This window comes from Martes martes (assembly GCF_963455335.1).
Source record: "Martes martes genome assembly, chromosome: 14".
NCBI classification, from domain to species: domain Eukaryota; kingdom Metazoa; phylum Chordata; class Mammalia; order Carnivora; family Mustelidae; genus Martes; species Martes martes.
The window spans coordinates 89,745,076-89,763,474 of NC_137902.1; the positions used below are offsets into that span (position 1 = coordinate 89,745,076).

The window sequence follows — 18,399 nt, forward strand, 5'->3', positions numbered from 1 at the left end:
ATTCCAGAATTAAGCTTTTCTAGTTCTACCACGGGCTGCTTGTATTCCTTCAGGTCCAGCCAAAGGTATGTCACACATACAGGCTGGCGGAGACACTAGTCTCAAGCAGGGAGGCGGTGACCTGGTGTTTGGTCGGCCACCTGTTGCTGGGAGTGCTGGACACCCGAGAGTCAGGGTTATGACCGAGAAACCAGAGCAATTCATGAGGAATGTAGGATTCATCTGTTTACTTAACCCGCGGTTCTGAGCACGTGTGTGTCTGTGTGTGTGATCATGGGGGGTTATATGTTCTAGAATTTGGAACTCTGATTTTCGTAACTTTTATTTATGATCTCTTTCTTCACAGGATAATGTAGGTCTTAAAGATTTCTTTCCCTTTACTATTTTCTCCTGCTTCTGTTTCCTCTCAAGGGGCCGGTGGCTGGTCTCCACTTGTATCAGATAAATACCAGTGGCTGCAGGTCGACCTTGGAGAGAGAATGGAGGTCACAGCTGTGGCCATGCAGGGAGGGTACGGGAGCTCCGACTGGGTGAGCAGCTACGTCCTCATGTTCAGTGACGGCGGGAGGAACTGGAAGCAGTACCGGCGAGAAGAAAGTGTCTCGGTATGTTCCTTGCTGAGAGCCGTCTCTCGGTATGAATTGTGCCAGTCACTGCCTGTTGCTACGGATCTGTCAGAGCGAGCACAGAGACGGAGCCCCCGAAGTACCTGAGCATGTTTTCAAGTGAATATAAGATGCATGTGGCCCTGTATGATCTATGCGCTAAGTCAAACAGCCTGGTGCTGCAGTGAAACACTGAAAACGTCTCCCTGTTGTTCCTGGACGTAGTGTGTGATCGAAGGGGTGGGGTCGTGTGCAGCCTAGTGTAGTTTCCCTCCCAGAGCCCGGGAGTTGGTGTCCGTTGTTCAGCCAAGTAAATTCGTTCTTCCGAGTCCTCCGGTTAAGTGAGATTTCTGAAGTCTCCAGACACTGCCACACACGTCATGGGCAGTCTCCGTTTGGACGACAGCATGTTGAGGGACACATGTCTGGCTCCAGCAGGAACCTGGGCACTTGTGTGTCCCCTTGTCGTTAATGGGGGTAGATCTCAGGGATTCTTTGGAGTCACAATGACTTAAACTCTCTTACACCAGGGACGTGCTTTCTGCTTCTGATTCCATACCCGCACTTCTTTGAGAAGAATTAAATTTCATTTTCCTGACCTTCTGAATATTAAAACATATGGAATTTATCAGATATGCAGAGTTTTGAGTCTTCGGATCATAGGGTGCCCTGAGGGAGGAGCTCTGAAGATAGAAGGGGGTACACGTCTGCTGTGTTGCTGTTGGCTGTTGCGGCAACAGGGGCAGGGCTGTGGCCTCAAGAAGATTTCTCAGGTGGAGAAGGAATTACTTTCTTCTTATTATTAAAAATACACTTGGGGCGCTGGGGTGGCTCAGTTGGTTGAGCTTCTGACTGTTGATTTTGGCTCAGGTTGTGATCTCAGGGTCCTGGGATCGAGCTCTCTGTTGGCTCCGTGCTCTGTGGGGCGTCTGCTTGAGATTCTCTCTCTCCCTCTCCTACTGCTCTCCCCTCTTCCTTGTTCCCACACACTCTGTCTCATGAATAAATAACTCTTTAAAAAAATACACTTTAGATGGTTGTCACGGGCTAGGGGAAGGGAGGAATGGAGAATTACTGTTTAATGGGGACAGTGTCAGTTTAGAAGATGAGAAAGTTCTGGGGATGCATGACGGTGACGGTTGCCCAGCCGTGTGATTGTTAGTGTTACACAATGGCATGATTACAAGTGGCCGAAATGGTGAATTTTATATTAGGACAATTTACTCACAATAAAAAATATACAGTTTAGGTTCCATTTAATTTAGGTAAGGATATTTAGTTAAGTCTTAAAAATTCTATTGTCATGGTAAGAGGGGAAGTGTCAGCGAAAAAGCCGTTACTTATTAGGTGGTAGCTTGTTGCATATCTGTAACTCTAACAAGCAACAAAATTATAATACTAGTTGGGTAACAAATTGGCCTCATTTGAACTCCCTTAGAACTCTTTTACTTAGTATAACTTCATAGGTTATGGCCTATTTAATTTTTTATCTCTGGACGTCTTTCTAGTTCATCAATAGATGTTGATTTAAATTGAATCAGGAAGAACTAGCCAGTTGTCTAACGCTGGATAAAAGAACAAAAAAGGCAAGAATTTGTGTATAGGGGACCAGCTGACTTTAATACCCCAAACAAGCAGTTGCCAAGTGTGTAATCGGAAGTACATCTGGACATTGAGCTAATTCTAGGAATGCCAGGTCCAAACCAGGGTTAAGACCAACATTAATTAAGAATGAATAACAGTTAAAAGTTAAGGAAGCATTTACCTATATAGAGAGCTTTTGCTCCAAATTAAATCTTGTTTTTCGAAATCAGGTAATGGATGGCTAATGCATGCTTATTCTTGGTTGTATTAACCAAGGTTCATATTTTTACCCCCATCCCACCCCAATACATGGATGCGACATTGTGACCATTCCTGTTTTTTAGTTATGTGGTTTTGGGGGGACCCAAGCCCAAGCCTCACCATGTGGCACCTTGTTTCAAGGAGCCCAGGGGAGTAAGGGCCAAGGATAGTGGTGTTACGGACCCTAGACCACACAGGTGAGGACAGATGCTTAGACTCCTCGGTCCCACTGGCCGTCGCATGGTCAAGACTGCTGTGGTGGCCTTCCTCCCACACCCGGGGAGCTCGCTCACAGAGACCCACTTTGGTGAATGTTTGCTGGATGAGTGCAGGGTTGGAATCTACCTTCCCTTGAGGTAGGACGATTCTCCTGAGCTCCTTGCTCTGCCCCCTTTGAGGCCCTCGTCTCGGCTCAGGGCTTCTTGAAGCTCTCCAGGGCAGGAATCCCTTCTGCACTTTGGTCTCCTCTAGGAAAGGCGCTCCTCCTGGCACGTCCTTCAGCCATCCCCACGGCGCAAGTGGTGCTGTCTCCGCCCCAGACTGCAAACATAGCCGGCTCTGGCCACAGTAAGTCCCAGGAGCTGATAATTAAGATTCTACCCACAGTCTCTTGAAGACAATTGGGGTGGATTTGGCTGCTCTCTGGCCCCTCTCACACAGAGGGCCTGCTCTTAACCCAAAAGCACGTACCTTCCTGGACGCCCGTCCCGTTCTTCAGGTGCTGGTTTTTAATGTGTGCTTCACTGCCACTAATTTGAGAGTTGATGACCCGACCGAACCAAGCCCCACCTCACGTAGGCAGTTGCAGAAAGGGTGTGCAGGGTCTGCAAGGTCAGACTGGGGTCTGGGCCAATGCCAGACTCACCAGGTCCAAGTGCAGTTCTGAGACCAGTCGGTTTGTAGCAGAATGAGAGCAGCACTTGACAATTCCATTATCGGTCACTTCCGTGTACTCAGCCTTGTGAGGACAAGGGTATCTCCTGCTTAACTGTCCTGCTGCTCACCTACAGTGTATCAATCACCATGGCAGCCCCCTCTACCCTTCTGTGTGGATGGTGCTTAACTGTTGTGGATGGCGATTGGATTTTATACGTTTCTTCCCTTCTTGGGCTTTGAGGGCCATTAGGTCAGGGACTGATCTCCAGGGAGGCCCAGGCCTATTATGGTTTCTCGATAAAGGGCTGTTGGGTTGCATTAAGGGAAAGTTGCTGTTCTCAAATAGGCCTCAACCAGATGTGTAGTTAATGATATGGAAACCTTAGCCACCCATGGGATGTGGCTTATGCAGTGGGAGGCTTTTGGTGCCAAATATGAGAGTGAGAAGTTTAACACTTCTTCCCCACAAAATTGTACAAGGATGATACCTATTGAGCCTAAGGTGGTCTCCCATGTGCCCTTAACTGCAGGTCTCAGTAACAGCAGATAAATGCTGGATTCCGTCCTGGAAAACTGTCCTTCTCCCTCCCTTCTTCCCTCCCTCCCTCCCTTCCTACCTTCCTTCCTTCTCTGTCAATGACGATCTTCCCCAACCTGAAAACCTTCACTCTGTACTGAAATTGCTTGGACACTCCCTGCATTCTCGCTCACTACTCTCTCACATCTCACACACTACTCTCTCATGTCTCACACACCACTCTCTCATGTCTCGCTCACTACTCTCTTTCACTCCACTCATTCATCTCATGACTATTTCACATCGGCTCTGGAGTCAGGGTCTCTGGCTTGTTTGTCTGTCTATCCTTTGTAACTACTTCATTAAAAGGATTTTTTTCAATTCCTTGAAAGAGCACAAAAATAAAAATTAAAAAAATCCTTTTTTGTTAAGCAGGAAAAGTGAACAATGGAAAAATTAAGTTCTTACAGAAAAGTTTCTGCAGTAGCCCAGTCATTGAAAGGAAACTTTGTTGAGCTGAGTCTCAGGGAGGTGGAAGGCAGGGAAGCTCAGGGAATCTCCAGCAGAGTCTCCTGGGGATTCTTCCCAACGCCTTGCTACTCGGGCAGTGGAGCTTCAGAGGATGATGTACCAACATTTGGTCTCAGATGGAGGGACCATCAACTCTACACTTTTCTACAACTTGCAGATACCGTAAATATACAGAATGCGCAAGTGTAGTGTATACTTAAGCATTCTGTATACGTACAGTATCTCCGCAAGTTGTAGAAATTGTAGCGACCTGCAGTTAGAACAGTTTTCCACCTTTGATGCAGAGTACATTTTGTAAATTTGTATAGACAAAGGCAACAAGGAAATAAATAATAGTATTTTGCAAAAGAGGATGACAGGTTTTTAGTATTTAAAAAAATGTTAGTGTCGCTGGTCCTAAAACTCTGAGATGGTGAGAATTTCTGATTAGCAATCCTCAAATTTCCAGCCAGTACTGTCGAGGCATCAGTTGAGAAGCTGGAGGTCCTCTAAATACATTCAGATTTCTCACACTGAGAGGACTGCTGGTGTGTTCCAGGGGTCTGCTAGCCTGTTCTGTAAAGGGACAGATAATAAATGTTTTTAGTGTTGTAGACCATACAGTCTCTGTTGTAGCTCCTCCCTTGTGTGAAAGCAGCCACAGGCATTGTGTAAGTGAATGAGCGTGGCTGTGTTCTAGTAAAACGTTATTTACAAAAACATGCACTGGTTGCATTTGTCTCTGGGCTACAGGTTTCTTGATCCCTGGTTTAGTCCATTTTGTATCTGTCTAGGGTGTGAGGTAGGGATCTGTGCTCATGGATTTTTCCAGATGGCTGCCTAGTTGCTACAGTATCATTTACTGAGCAGTGTTATGCAGGGAACAGGATTAACATGGCAATCTGAAGGAGACCAGTGTTTTTCATGTTTCTGTCATGAGGTCTTATGGGTGACTTGTCTTCATAATGGGTCGTCTTACTTAGGTAAGAAGTAGTCTTTCCCCTTATTGTTTGTTCATCTCCAGATTAAGTTTCAAACTTCTACTTCTGTCTTATTTCAGAACTTGTGTCAGAGATAATCAATCTGGGATTTCCTTTACTTTTGAGAATTTGAAGGGCTTTTTATTTTTATTTTTTTTCTCCAATTTTTTATTTATTTTCAGCGTAACAGTATTCATAGTTTTTTCACCACACCCAGTGCTCCATGCAATCTGTGCCCTCCCTAATACCCACCACCTGGTTCCCCCACCCTCCCACCCCGCCCCTTCAAAACCCTCAGGTTGTTTTTCAGAGTCCATAGTCTCTCATGGTTCACCTCCCCTTCCAATTTCCCTCAACTCCCACGTGACCTTAAAAGATGGGCGTGATGGGGCGCCTGGGTGGCTCAGTGGGTTAAAGTCTCTGCCTTCGGCTCGGGTCATGATCCCAGGGTCCTGGGATTGAGCCCTGCATCGGGCTCTCTGCTCAGCAGGGAGCCTGCTTCCCTTCCTCTCTCTCTGCCTGCCTCTCTGCCCACTTGTGATCTCCGTCTGTCAAATAAATAAATAAAATCTTAAAAAAAAAAAGATGAACGTGTTAAGCCCTCCTTTCTAAGCCTCTAAACTTACATTCTCAAGTTATGACGTACATGCAGATAGAGAGGGAAATGATAAAAGAGACACAAAAATTAGAAACAAAGATAAATTATCATTGTATGTTCTTGGAGAATCATAGAAAATCTCCTGGGAAATAAAAATTAATAATAATAAAATAACTCAGCGATCTATCTCCTCATGAAAGTAATTTCCAAAATTAATTTCTCTTTGTGCCTATAAGTAATTAGTTAAATGATAAAGGAACCATGGACTTCATTTATAATAGAATGACAAACAATAAAATTGGCAAGAAATGCTCCAAAAAATACTTAAAACACCATTAAAGGGCATCAAAGAATAGTGAGATTAATCCTTGTCCTTGGGTATCAAGACTTGATAGTGTAATGATGTATGATGTATGCTCATCCTTAACTAACCGGAAATAAAATAAAATAAAGGCTGTCTTTCTTCCTCCCTCCCTTCCTTCCTTCCTTCCTTCCTTCCTTCCTCTCTTTCTATTTTATTTATTTGACAGAAAGAGAGAGAGAGAGAGTGATAGAGGAAACACAACAAGCAGGGGGATTGGGAGAGGGAGAGCAGGCTTCCCATCGAGCAAGGAGCCTGATGCAGGTCTCAATCCCAGGACCCAGGATCCCAGGACCTGCCTTACCCAGGTAAGGCAGACGCTTAACCACTGAGCCACCCAGGTGCCCCTAAAATGAGGTCTTCCTAACTTTCATTTTAAAACGTTTGCATGCAGAAGTAGGCACAGCAATTGGTAAAAAGAATAGTATTAAAGGGAATTATTCCTATTAAGTTAATAAAATGCCTTACAAAGCTTAAATGTAGCTATTTGAAACTACTTAATATTAATATTGTTTATATTAGCATATTAATGCAAAGATTAGTGAAGAAACATAATAGGGTTCGTTAATAAATATATTTACAGAATTAGCAAAAAATAAATGTGGCATTTCAAATTAGTGACGGAAAATGGTTTATTCAATAAATGATACTGGGACAACCTGGAAAAAAAAATAAAGTTGGATCCCTATTTTATACCTTAAATAGATACAATTTAAAATAAATCAGCCACAGAGAAAGGGCTAGATGAAATTAGAAAATGTTTTGTATGGCTTATTGGAAAGAGCATGCTAAGGAAAATGGGAAACCCAGATGCTACGAAAAAAAAAATTGATAAATCAGGTTAACTTAAAAATGATGTGGGGAAAAAATTGCTGTAAGAAGACACCAAACATAAATTGGGGGAAATTTAAATATATATGACAAAGAGCAAGTTTTCTTCACTTATAAAACATTCTTATAAATAAATGGGTGTGATTTAAAAAATCATTTAAAAATGGGTAAAAAGGGACGCCTGGGTGGCTCAGTCATGAAGCATCTGCCTTCAGCTCGTGTCATGATCTCAGGGTCCTGGGATCTAGTCCCGCGTCAGGCTCCTGCTCAATAAGGAGCCTGCCTCTCCCTCTGCCCTCCCTCCTGCTTGTGTGCATTCTCTTTCTCTCTCAAATAAATAAATAAAATCTTTAAAAAATAAAAAATAAATAAAAATGGGTAAAGATAGGGACGCCTGGGTGGCTCAGTTGGTTAAGCGTCCTCCTTCAACTCAGGTCATGACCCCAGGGTCCTGGGATCCAGTCACACACAGGTCTCCTTGCTCCGTGGGAAGCCTGCTTCTCCCTTTGCCTGCTCTGCCTGTTCTGCCTGTTGCTTTCCATGCTTTGGCTCTCTCTGACAAATAAATGAATAAATAATCTTGAAAAAATTTGGGTAAAGATAGAAATAGACTGTAAACAAAACGAAACAGAGAGTTTTATAAATGCATGAAAAGTTGTTCACTCTCACAATCCCTTGGAGGGCAATTTCCATAAAATTAAGTAAAGGGGGTCCCAAACACCTGCCGCGTAGCTCTGAAGATGACAGTCCAGAAGGAGCAGCACCTTAAGTCCCCTCAGTACACTGTCTACACTGAGTAGAAACTCCACTCCTGGGAACGAATCCCACAGGGATACGTGAGCTGCACAGACTACTCCTGTGAGGACAGTCCTCACGTCCTCACAGTCACAGTCCGGTTCTCTGCCGCTGGTGAGTGCAGAGATAAAGCATGCTACAGTGCAATATTGCATAGAATGCCTTCCTTTGAAAAGAGGGAGGTGAATCTCTTTATTGATAACGAGTTTTAGGAAATGCTATTTTAAAATGAGGAAAAGCGATGCACACACTGTGCCCCCATCCGAAGTCCCAGAGATGAACGGGCACATACGCATGCATGTGTGCACACGCAGTAATTCTGGAAAGACACACAACAAATTAGTAATAGCATTTCTCACTCTGCAGAAGGGGCTGGGGCTAAAAATACACAATAATTATTATTTTTAAACTACATGTATATATTGCTATTCAATTAAATACTGGGTGTTGAAAGGGTTTAAAAATACAAAAGTTAATTTTTATTGTGGTAAAAAGCATATAACATTAAATTTACTATTTTAACGGGTTTTAGGTATTTAGTTAAGTATAATTACTGAAGATAATTATATTGAGTTAATATGTATATTCGTGTAGTTGAGCAACACATCTCTAGAAGGTTCTCATCTTGTAAAATGGAAGGAGGTCTGAACACACTGAACACCAAGTTCCCCTTCCTCCTCTCCCCAGCCCTCAGAAACCACATTTTAGTAACTGTGTCTGGGACTTTGACTGCTTCAGGTGCTTCGTGTAAGTGGAATCCTATAGCATGAGTCTAGCTGTGGCTGGCTTGCTTCACTCCGCATAAGGTCTTTGAGGTTCATCCACACTGTAATGCGGGACAGGACCTCTTTCCTTATAATGGTTGCATAATATTCCATTGTCTTGATACACCATCTTTTCTTTATCTTTTGTGACGATCTGAATGTTTGTGTCCCACCTGAAGTCACTGCTCTAACCCAAACCCCCAACGGTGATGATGGCATTAGCAGGTGGGACTTTTGGGAGGTGCTTAGGTCACGGGAGTGGAATCCTCTAGAAGCGGATGATGCCTTATCAAAGAGGTTCAGACACATGCCTACCCCCTTCTGCCCTGTGAGGACGCAGTGAACGTGTGTGGCCCAGAAAAGGTCCTCACTGGTCATGTTGGCACACCATTCCCATACTTCCAGCCTCCAGAACTGTGAGCGGTAATTTTCTGTCATTTAGAAGGCACCCAGTCTACGGTGTTTTGTTCTACCAGCCTGAATGGATTGAGATATCCCTTCTTCCATCAATGGCCCCTTGAGTAGCTTCTACCTCTTGGCTAATGTGAATAATACTGGATTGAACATGGGTGTGCACCTGTCTCTTGGGGATCCTGGTTTGAAGTTTATTGGACATATGCCCAGAGGTGTAATTGCTGGATGTGGTGATTCTATTTTAAGTTTTTGAGGAAGCTCCAAACTCTTTACCTCGAGAGCTGCACCATTTTGCATTCCCACCAACAGCGCACAAGCGTTCTAATTCCTCATCTACACAGTGTGTTTCTGTGGTTCTCTCACCCTTGAGCTTTGTAAGGACAGGTAATCCCCGGTGGACCCTGAGCGGCCCCACACGTCCTTGCTAGGTATGCCAGGTGTGCAAGTCCCTGGCTGTGGTTAACGGAGGCCATTCTCAGGGTGTATCAGAATAACAACCCTGAGAGCTGAGGGGCTGCCTCCCCCAGACCCAGTCTGGGTTTGCTTCTGCTCACTCTATGTGGATCCCCCCAAGCTCTGTGCTCTTGTCCTCTAAAGCAGCAGGACCCTTTGCATCTCTGTGGTTCTCAAGAAGGCATGATGACCTGACCCCATATTCACGAAGCCACGTCTTCTCTGTTGGGTGAATGGCTTCCAAAACGGTGTCATTCCTGGCTATGTTCCTCGATGATTGTGACTTCCATGATGCCAGTCTCTCCCTGGTGGCATTTGGAAACTTCCAGTTACTTACTTCTCCTTTCATGGTGCTCTGTGTTGGCCTTTTTCCCCAGATTACACCCTTGACATAAATTGTGTCGATTCTAAGATCTACAGGCTAATGGCTAGAAGGCATATCATGTCATTCACGCTGTTTTGATTACACATAAAAAAATGAAAGTATGCTTGCCATTTATTTGAGATTTTCAGCTGAAATGAGGATTTTGGCTTGAGTGTCCTTCATGTAAATAGAATCTTAAGTCATTTCCACTATGACTATATTCCTAATATAGGCTTTTTGATACTGTAGTATAGTATAAATACTATACTATATAAATACTCTACTATAAATACTATTCCAACTTAAGGGATACCTTTTTAGGTGGGATTCATCTTGCATGTAAAAGGGCAAGCTGCCTCTGGAATTATGGTACAGAGGCCTTTGTGTATGGAGATGAGCGTGTCTGTCTGTCCTGTTCCTGTGCACCAGCTGAGTTCTACACCTGAGACACCAGATCTCCTGCCATTCATAGTCACTGTGACGCTGTGCTGTGCTCAGATCTTTTTACTTTCTTAATGGCATAATCTTTTCCCTCCTGCCCTTGAGGAGAAATCAGTTAAAACTATCAAAAGAGTCCAGTTTTGAAAAAGAGTCCAAGGTCAGCCACCTTTTCCAGGAGGAGCGGTGAGCAAGAAAGGAGGGCAGGCAGTGGATGTCCCAGAACTTTGCCTCACGTCATGTCTGTGACCAAGAGAGAAGTTTAAAATCCTCCGCATTTGATGTGCATTAGGCAAAGGCACTTTATTTGGATTTGATCCCGTCTTCTATTGTGTATTTTTTTAATGGTCTTAATCATTCAAACCCTAGTGGCTTATCTTCCTTTCAGAGCTTTGATCACTGTAACGACTCAATAGCCTTCTTTCTTAAAAGAGAGAAGAGATCATTTTCAGGACCACGGAAAGAGACACCCCCTCCCCCCCGCCCCCCGGGATGGGATGCTCAGTGCCTTCTGCAGCAAGAGCTTTATTATCAGAAGTTCCCACTGAGGGAAGATTCAGACCCAGCATCAGCTCCTATTTCCTGGGAGGAAACTTGAGGGTTAGCAGAAAAGTGTCTCAAAACGGAAGGTGAAGTTACTGTGGTAGTTCTTTTTTCTGTATGCCCCCAAATAATAACAAGTGAAATGCTCAATGCATTCCTCACCTTGTCAAAGATTTTCTACCCTTAAATTAAATAAATCTGTTAATCGATTATTAAGGTGGCACACAGTGATCTCCAGCTCTCTTGGAAAACCTGCCTCTCAGACCCTCCTGGCCACCTTGAGGTGGGAAGGAATTAAGTCTATCCCTGTAAGATTTTCCTAGGTACTGTTACTAAGTACCTCGGGCTCAACACAACAGAAATTTATTCTTGCATGACTCTGGAGGCTAGAAGTACAAACTCAATCTGTTGTCAGGGCCCTGCTCCCCCCAAGGGTCTAGAGGAGAATCTTCCATGTCCTTCTAATACTTTGATGTTGTTGGTGATTCTTGGGGCCCCTGGCTTGTAGATGAATCACTGCGATGTCTGCGTCTGTCATCACGTGGCACCTTCCGTGTGTCTTCTTGTTGTCTCCCCTCTGCTCTCGTCTCTCTTGTTATAAACAAGAAGTTCCTGCCTCCATCACCACGTGGAGAGCCTCAGACGCCTGCCACTTGACTACCAGTTTCCCCGCAGCTCCCCAGGCAGGGGGCTGGACAGCACCCCAGAGCCAAGGCTCTCCCTTCAACAATTCCATGTCATTTTCAACTCTCCTTTTAAGTTTCTCCTTCACACTCGGTGGCTGAATGTGCTTCGGTTTTTCTTTCTGCTTCTTACTCCTGATTTTAGCATTGTGACTCCCAAGTTATACTTTTTTTTTTTTTTTAGACATTTTATGTTGTTTGCCAAAGGCGGATTTTGTTACCTTGGTCCTGCTTAGCCTATGGGGCAGCCTCTGGAGATGATCCCGCTCCTGCTTTGCAGTCCCCAAGAAGACCGGTGGGGACAGGCTCACAGACAGCTTTCTGGGAGAGGCTGCCACCTGTTCTTGGGGCAGGGGGCAGTTTTAGTGAGACCTGGCTGCTCAGCTGTATGCCCTGCCCCCATGCAAACCATAAGGGGGTGGGAGGGGAAGCCTCTGATTTTATCCCTATGGAGTCATGGATTGTAACTTCCTGGGTTTCCCTGCTCTGTTTGGATTAATGAGTCAGAGTTCATTACTCTGAAGATAAAAGGTGTTGGTGGTGGCTACATCTAGGTTAAGAGACTGGGCTTTCTGAGCACCTGGGGGGCTCAGGTGGTGAAGCTTCTGCCTTGAGCTCAGGTCATGATCCTGGGGTCCTGAGATCGAGCCCCGCCTTTGGCTCCCTGCTCAGCGGGACGGCTGCTTCTCACTCTCTCCTGTCCTGGCTCGTGTGCTCTCTCTCAGTGTATGCACATGCATTCTCTTTCTCTCTCAAATCCATTAATAAAATCTAAAAAACAAAACAAAAAGAAACACCAGAGTGGGCATTTTGGGGCCCTCACCGTGTGAAGTTGGTGGGGGGTATATTCCCACTATGTGAGGACAGGTGAGAAATTGTGCCAAGCGTTCTGCCGCTCTGTGACTCCAAACGAGGCATGATGGCAAGTGGGTCCCATGTCACTGCCGTGATGTTCGGGGTGGGCATGGTGGCTGATGCACAGGGTGACCAGGAGATCTGCACTGGGGGGGCGGGATTGGGTGGGGTTCCCCATCACCCCAGGGAGTGTATGTGCAGGTATTGGGTTTCTCACTGGATCACAAATCAGGCTGGGTTTCATTCACATTAATGAAAGTGCACTTTTTGTTTAAATATTTCTTATTGTGGTAAAACAGACATAACACAGAAGTTAACTTTGTAACTATTTTTAAGTAGACGGGTCAATGGCATTAGCACTTTCACATTGTCGTATCTCCAGAATCCTTACCATCTTCCCGAACTGAAACTCACTGCCCTCTAGACACTAATTCCCCATCCCTCCCTTTCTCCAGACCCCAGCAGCCACCATTCCACTTTCTGTCTTCATGAATTTGACTCATCCGGGTACTTCATCTAAGTGGCATCGTAGCATTTTTGTCCTTTCGTGACAGGCGGATCTCATGTAGCATAATGTCCTCCAGGTCCATCCGTGCTGGGGCGTGTGTCGAAATCTGAAGAATGGTCTATGGCATGTATATGCCAGTTCTGCTCATCTCTTGAGGGATCCGTAGACTTTTCTACCTTTTGGCTGTAGTGAATAAAGTTGCTGTGAAATTGGGTGAACAAATATCTCTTTGAGACCTTGCTTTCCGTTCTTTTGGGTATATATGAACAAGTGCAATTCCTGGACTCTATGGCAATTCTATTTTTAAGTTTTTGAGGAGCTGTCTGCTTTGCTGCTTTACATTCCCACCAGTGTACTACGGCTCCAACTCATGCTCATCAACACATCTTATTTCCCATTAAAAAAAATAGCCAAAGGGTGTGAAGTGGTGTCTCACTGTAGTTTTGATTTGCATTTCCCTGATGACTTCTGATGTTGAGCATCTTTTCATGTGCTCATTGGGCATTTGTATATTTTCTCTGGATAAATGTCTATTGAAGTACTTTGTGCATTTTAAAATTAAAGTGTTTGATTTTTTGTTGTTGTTGTTGTTGGGATGTACACAGTTCTTTATGTATTCCAGATATGAACCCCTAATCAGATAGAGAATTTGCAGATATTTTCTGTCATTCATGGGTTGCCATTTCACTCTGCTGATGGCATTCTTTGATGCACAAAAGTTTTAAATGTTGATGTATTTGAATTTATCTATTTTACTTTATGTTGTCTGTGCTTTTAGTGTCCTATCCAAGAAATCATCACCAAATTTAATGTGTTAAAGCTTTTGTCCTGTTTTTCTTCCCTAAGAATTTTTATAGCCCTAGGTCTTATGCTGAGGACTTTGATTCATTTTGAGTTAATTTTTGTATACGGTATAAGGTGAAGGTCCATTTTTATTCCTTTGCATACTATTATCCAATTTTCCTAGACTTGGTTGTTGGAAACCTGTCCTTTTCCTGTTGAGTAATCCTGGCACCCATGTTGAAAATTATTTGTGGATCACATTGCAAAGCATTAACATCTTAAATATATCAAGTTTTCCAAAACATGAACAAGGTATTGCCTTCCAGTTATAAGTGTATTCTTTCATTTCTTTCAGCAGCATTTCATAGTTTCCAGTGTACAACTCTACTACCTCTTGGTTAGGATTATTCCAATGTATTTTATTCTTTTTGATGCTGTTATACATGAAATTGTTTTCTTAGTTTCCTTTTTAAATTATTCATTGCTGGGGTATTGAATTGCAGCAGATTTCTGTATGTTGATTTTGGTCAACTATCATTGATTAGTTCTAAAAGTGTTGTTGTTTTCCTGGAATCGTTAGGGTTTTCTACATATAAGATCATGCCATCTGCAAACAGAGATAATTTTACTTGTTTCTTTCCAATTTGGATTCCCTTTCATGCCTAATGGTGCTGGCTTGTACTTCCAGTATTATGTTTAGTGGAAGTGACAAAATCTGGCATCCCTGAACTGTTCCTGATCTTGGAGGAAAAGCTTGTAAACTTTCCCTGTGGGGTATGATGCTCACTGTGGGTTTTTCATATATGGCTCTTATTATGTTGACGTAGTTTCTTCTATTCCTAGTCTGTTGAGTGCTTTTATCATGAAAACGTGCTGAATGTGGTCAAGTGCTTTTTCAGCATCAGTTGAGATGATCATGTGACTTACCCTTCCTTTCCTAATGTGACCTGTGACACTGATTGTTTCTTGTATATTGACTCATTCTTGCATTCCAGGAATTAATCCCACTTGGTAAAGGTGCATAATCCTTTTCATATGGTACCAAATTCAGTTTGCGAGTATTTTGTTGACGATTCTTGCACTCGTCTTAATCAGGGATGTTGGTCGGTAGTTGTTTTTTCTTCTAGTATCTCGGGATTATGGAGTAATGCTGGCCTCATTGAATGAGTCAAGGAGTTCTCTCTCCTCTTCATATTTCTGGAAATGTTTAAGAGGATTAATGTTGGCTCTTCTTTAAATATTTGGTAGAAATCACCAGTGAGGCCATCAAGTCCAATGTTTTTCTTTGTAAGGAGACCTGATGACTGATTCAGTAGCCTTACTTGTTATGGATCTGTTCATATTTTCTATTTCTTTTTGGGTTAGTCTTGATGAAATTTCATATTTCTAGAAATTAATCCATTTCATCTCAGTTATTCAATTTGTTGCTATACAGTGTTCACAGTATTCTCTTGTAACCCTCCCCTATCTATAAAATCTGTCATAATGACCAACTTTCATTGTTGCCTTTAGCTGTTTGAGTATTCTCTCTTTTTTTAATTAGTCAGTGTCACTAACAGCTTGTCAATTTTTTTATTTTTGAAGACTCAACTCTTGATTTTGTGGATTTTCTCTGTTTCTATTTTCTATTTTGCTTATCTTGTTTTGTTTATCTTATTTTTATTCTCTATTTTGCTAATCTTTATTATTTTCTTCCTTCTGCTAGCTTTTGATTTCATTTCTTCTTCTTTTTTTTCTAGTTCCTTGTGGTGTAAAATTAGGTTGCTGACTTTGAGATATTTCTTCTTTTTCAATGTAAGCATTGATAGTTATAAATTTCCCTATTAGCACTTCTTATGCTACATCCCGTAAGTTTTGCTAGGTTGTGGTTTCATTCCCATTTGTCTCAATAAATTTTCACATTTCCTTTGTGATTTATTCCTTGACTCATTTGTTGTTTAAGGTAATGTTCAATTTCCACATATTTGTAGATTTTCCAGTTTTCCTTCTGAAACATTTCTGGTTTCATTTCATTTTGATCAGAAAAGATATTTTTCATGATCCCCATCTTTCTAAATTTTTTACGACTTGTTTTATGGGCTAACATTCTGGCCTATACTGGAGAATGTTCCATGTCTTTTTGAGAAAGATGTGTATTCTACTCTTGTTGGTTGGAGTATTTTGTAAATGTCTGTTGTGACCAATTGACTTATAGTCTTGTTCAGGTCCCCTAAATTTTACTGATCTTCTGTCTGATTATCTGTTTGTTATTGAAAATGTGGTATTGAAGTCTCCTTCTTTTATTCTAAATCAATCTATTTCTCCCTTCAATTCTGTCAGTTTGATATGTAGCTGCTCTGATGTTGGTTGCACATTTATTTATAATTCTTATATCCTCTTGATGAATTGACCTCTTATCATTATATAATGTTCTTCTTCATTGCTTGAAACACTTCTTGCCTTAGTCTGTTTTATGTGATATTAGTATACCCAACCCTGGTCTTTTGGTTAGTAATTGCATGGAATATCTTGTTCTATCCTTTTTATTTCCAAATCTATGTTTGTGTCCTTACATCTAAAATGAGTATGTTATAGACAGAATAAAGTTGGATCCTGGTTTTTTTTTTTTTTTTTTTTTTTTTTAGTTTTTTGTTATCATTCCGCCAACACAGGCCTTTTGATTGGGGAATTTATTTCACTTACATTTAAAGTGGTTACTGGTAGGATGGCCTACTATTTGCATTTTGTTATTTGTTGTCTTTATGTCTTAACTGTTTTGTTCCTCCTTTATTGTCTTCTTTTGAATTTAATTTTTTTACTCATTTTGATTTATACATTTTGATTTAATTTTCATTTCCTTTTCTGTAAATTCTATAAATATTTTCTTTGTGATTTCTATGGGGATTGCATATAATATCTTAAAGTTATAATAGCCTGTTTTTACCTGATATTTAACTTTATTGCATACAACACCCCTTCTTTTCACCCTTCTACCCACACCTTATTATTTATTTATTTATTTATTTATTCACCTACACTTTACCTTATTGATGTCACAAATTACATCTTTATATATTTTGTACTTAGTAACATAGATTTATAATTATTATATATACTTAAACATATATTCATGGCTATTTGTTGTAATTTTGTAGAAGAATAAAAAGTGGATTTATGTATATGTATGTCAGTAATTTCTCAATAAAAGTGGAAAGGAGTAACAATTTAAAATTACAATAGTACTTTGCTAGTTTTTGTATTTGTCCATGTATTTGTCTCTCCTGGAGAATCTGATATTTTCATATGGCTTTGAGTTGCCATCTAGCATCTTTAATTCCAACTTGATAGACTCTCTTTAGCATTTCTTGAATGGCAGATCTAGTGGTAATGGACATTTTCAGTTTCTGTTGTTGGTCTGGGAATGTCTTTCTTTCTCCCTCATTTTTGCAGGATATTTGCCTAATGTTGAATTCTCCCTGACTTGCCTTTTTGCCTGAGGAATCCACTAATAGTTTTACAGAGGCTGCCCTGTATGTGATGAGTCACTCTTCTCTTGGTGTGGGTCTGTTTGTTTTTATCCTACTTGGCATTTGTTAACCTTGTATTGCTATATCCATGACTTTCCTCAGATTTGTGAAATGCATGGCCATTATTTCTCGCAGTAACTTCTCTGCTTTTTTCTCTGTCCTTTTTCCCCTGCATGTCCCATAATGTCTATATTGGTCAGTTTGATGTTCTTCCATCATAAGTCTCTCAGACTCTGTTCACTGTTCTTCCTTTTTTTCTCATTTTACTCTTCAGTCTCAAAAGTTTCAAATGACCTGTCTTCAAGTTCGCTGAGTCTTTCGTTCTGTTTGCCTCTGCTATTGAACCCCTTAAATGATTCTTTTTTCAATTCAGTTTTGTATTTTTCATCTCCAAAATTTCCATTTGATTGTTTCTAATAATTCCAAATTCTTTGTAGATATTCTCATTTTGCTCATATATTTTCTCGATTTCCTATAGTTCTTTTGTCCATGTTTTCCTTTAGCCTTTAGAACGTACTTAAGGCAATTGTTTTAAATCCTTCCCCTAGTAAGTCCAAAGCCAATATTTCTTTAGGGATGGTTTCTGGAGATGTATTTTGTTCCTTTGAATGAGCCACATTTTATTTCTTCTTTGTACACCTTGTGATCTTTTGTTGAAAACTGGATATTTTTAAAAACAGCCCCCCAGCTTTGCATGCTGCCTTCATGCAGGGGAGACCCTCACTATTCACCTTGGCATGCATTTTTCTCATGCCTTTGTTGTCCCTCGATCTGTGCGCATGCTCTCTTCCCAGGTCTCTCATTGATATGGCTGCTTTTAACGTCTTCTTCTCTGTTAGGCTCACACCTTTTCTCATTTTAGGGACGTTAGCAGTTCTATTGTATTCCTCAATCAGTAATCACTTGCCCCAGCTGTCTGTGTCTGTAAATACCTTTAGGACGGTTTCCACAAGTCGTACCTGCTGCTTCCAGTGATCCCCCCTTCTGTGGTGTGAGCCACGTTTGGTTGTCTGAACTCTTGTTGAGTGTCCCAAGACCAGTCCCTCAGGGATCCCGTAGACAGGTTAGAAATCAAAGGGTTGCAGAACAGTCCACTCTGCTCTCTCTGGTTTGCAGCGGGGACTAGCTTGTGGCGACCATTCTGCTCAAGCTGTTCTGCCCAGCACGGTC

General features: G+C 41.9%; 1 protein-coding gene across 1 annotated transcript in view; it reads left to right on the plus strand.

The window, feature by feature from the left end:
* Positions 1 to 464: 464 nt before the first annotated feature.
* The window catches only part of LOC308355342 (contactin-associated protein-like 3), a gene marked incomplete at its 3' end in the record, with an annotated part of 127,040 nt that continues 109,105 nt past the window's right edge, over positions 465 to 18,399 (plus strand). The window contains exon 1 of the mRNA XM_080823518.1: positions 465 to 605. Coding sequence (XP_080679644.1) covers positions 480 to 605 — 126 coding nt within the window. The 5' untranslated portion in view covers positions 465 to 479. The remainder of the gene's footprint in view (positions 606 to 18,399) is intronic.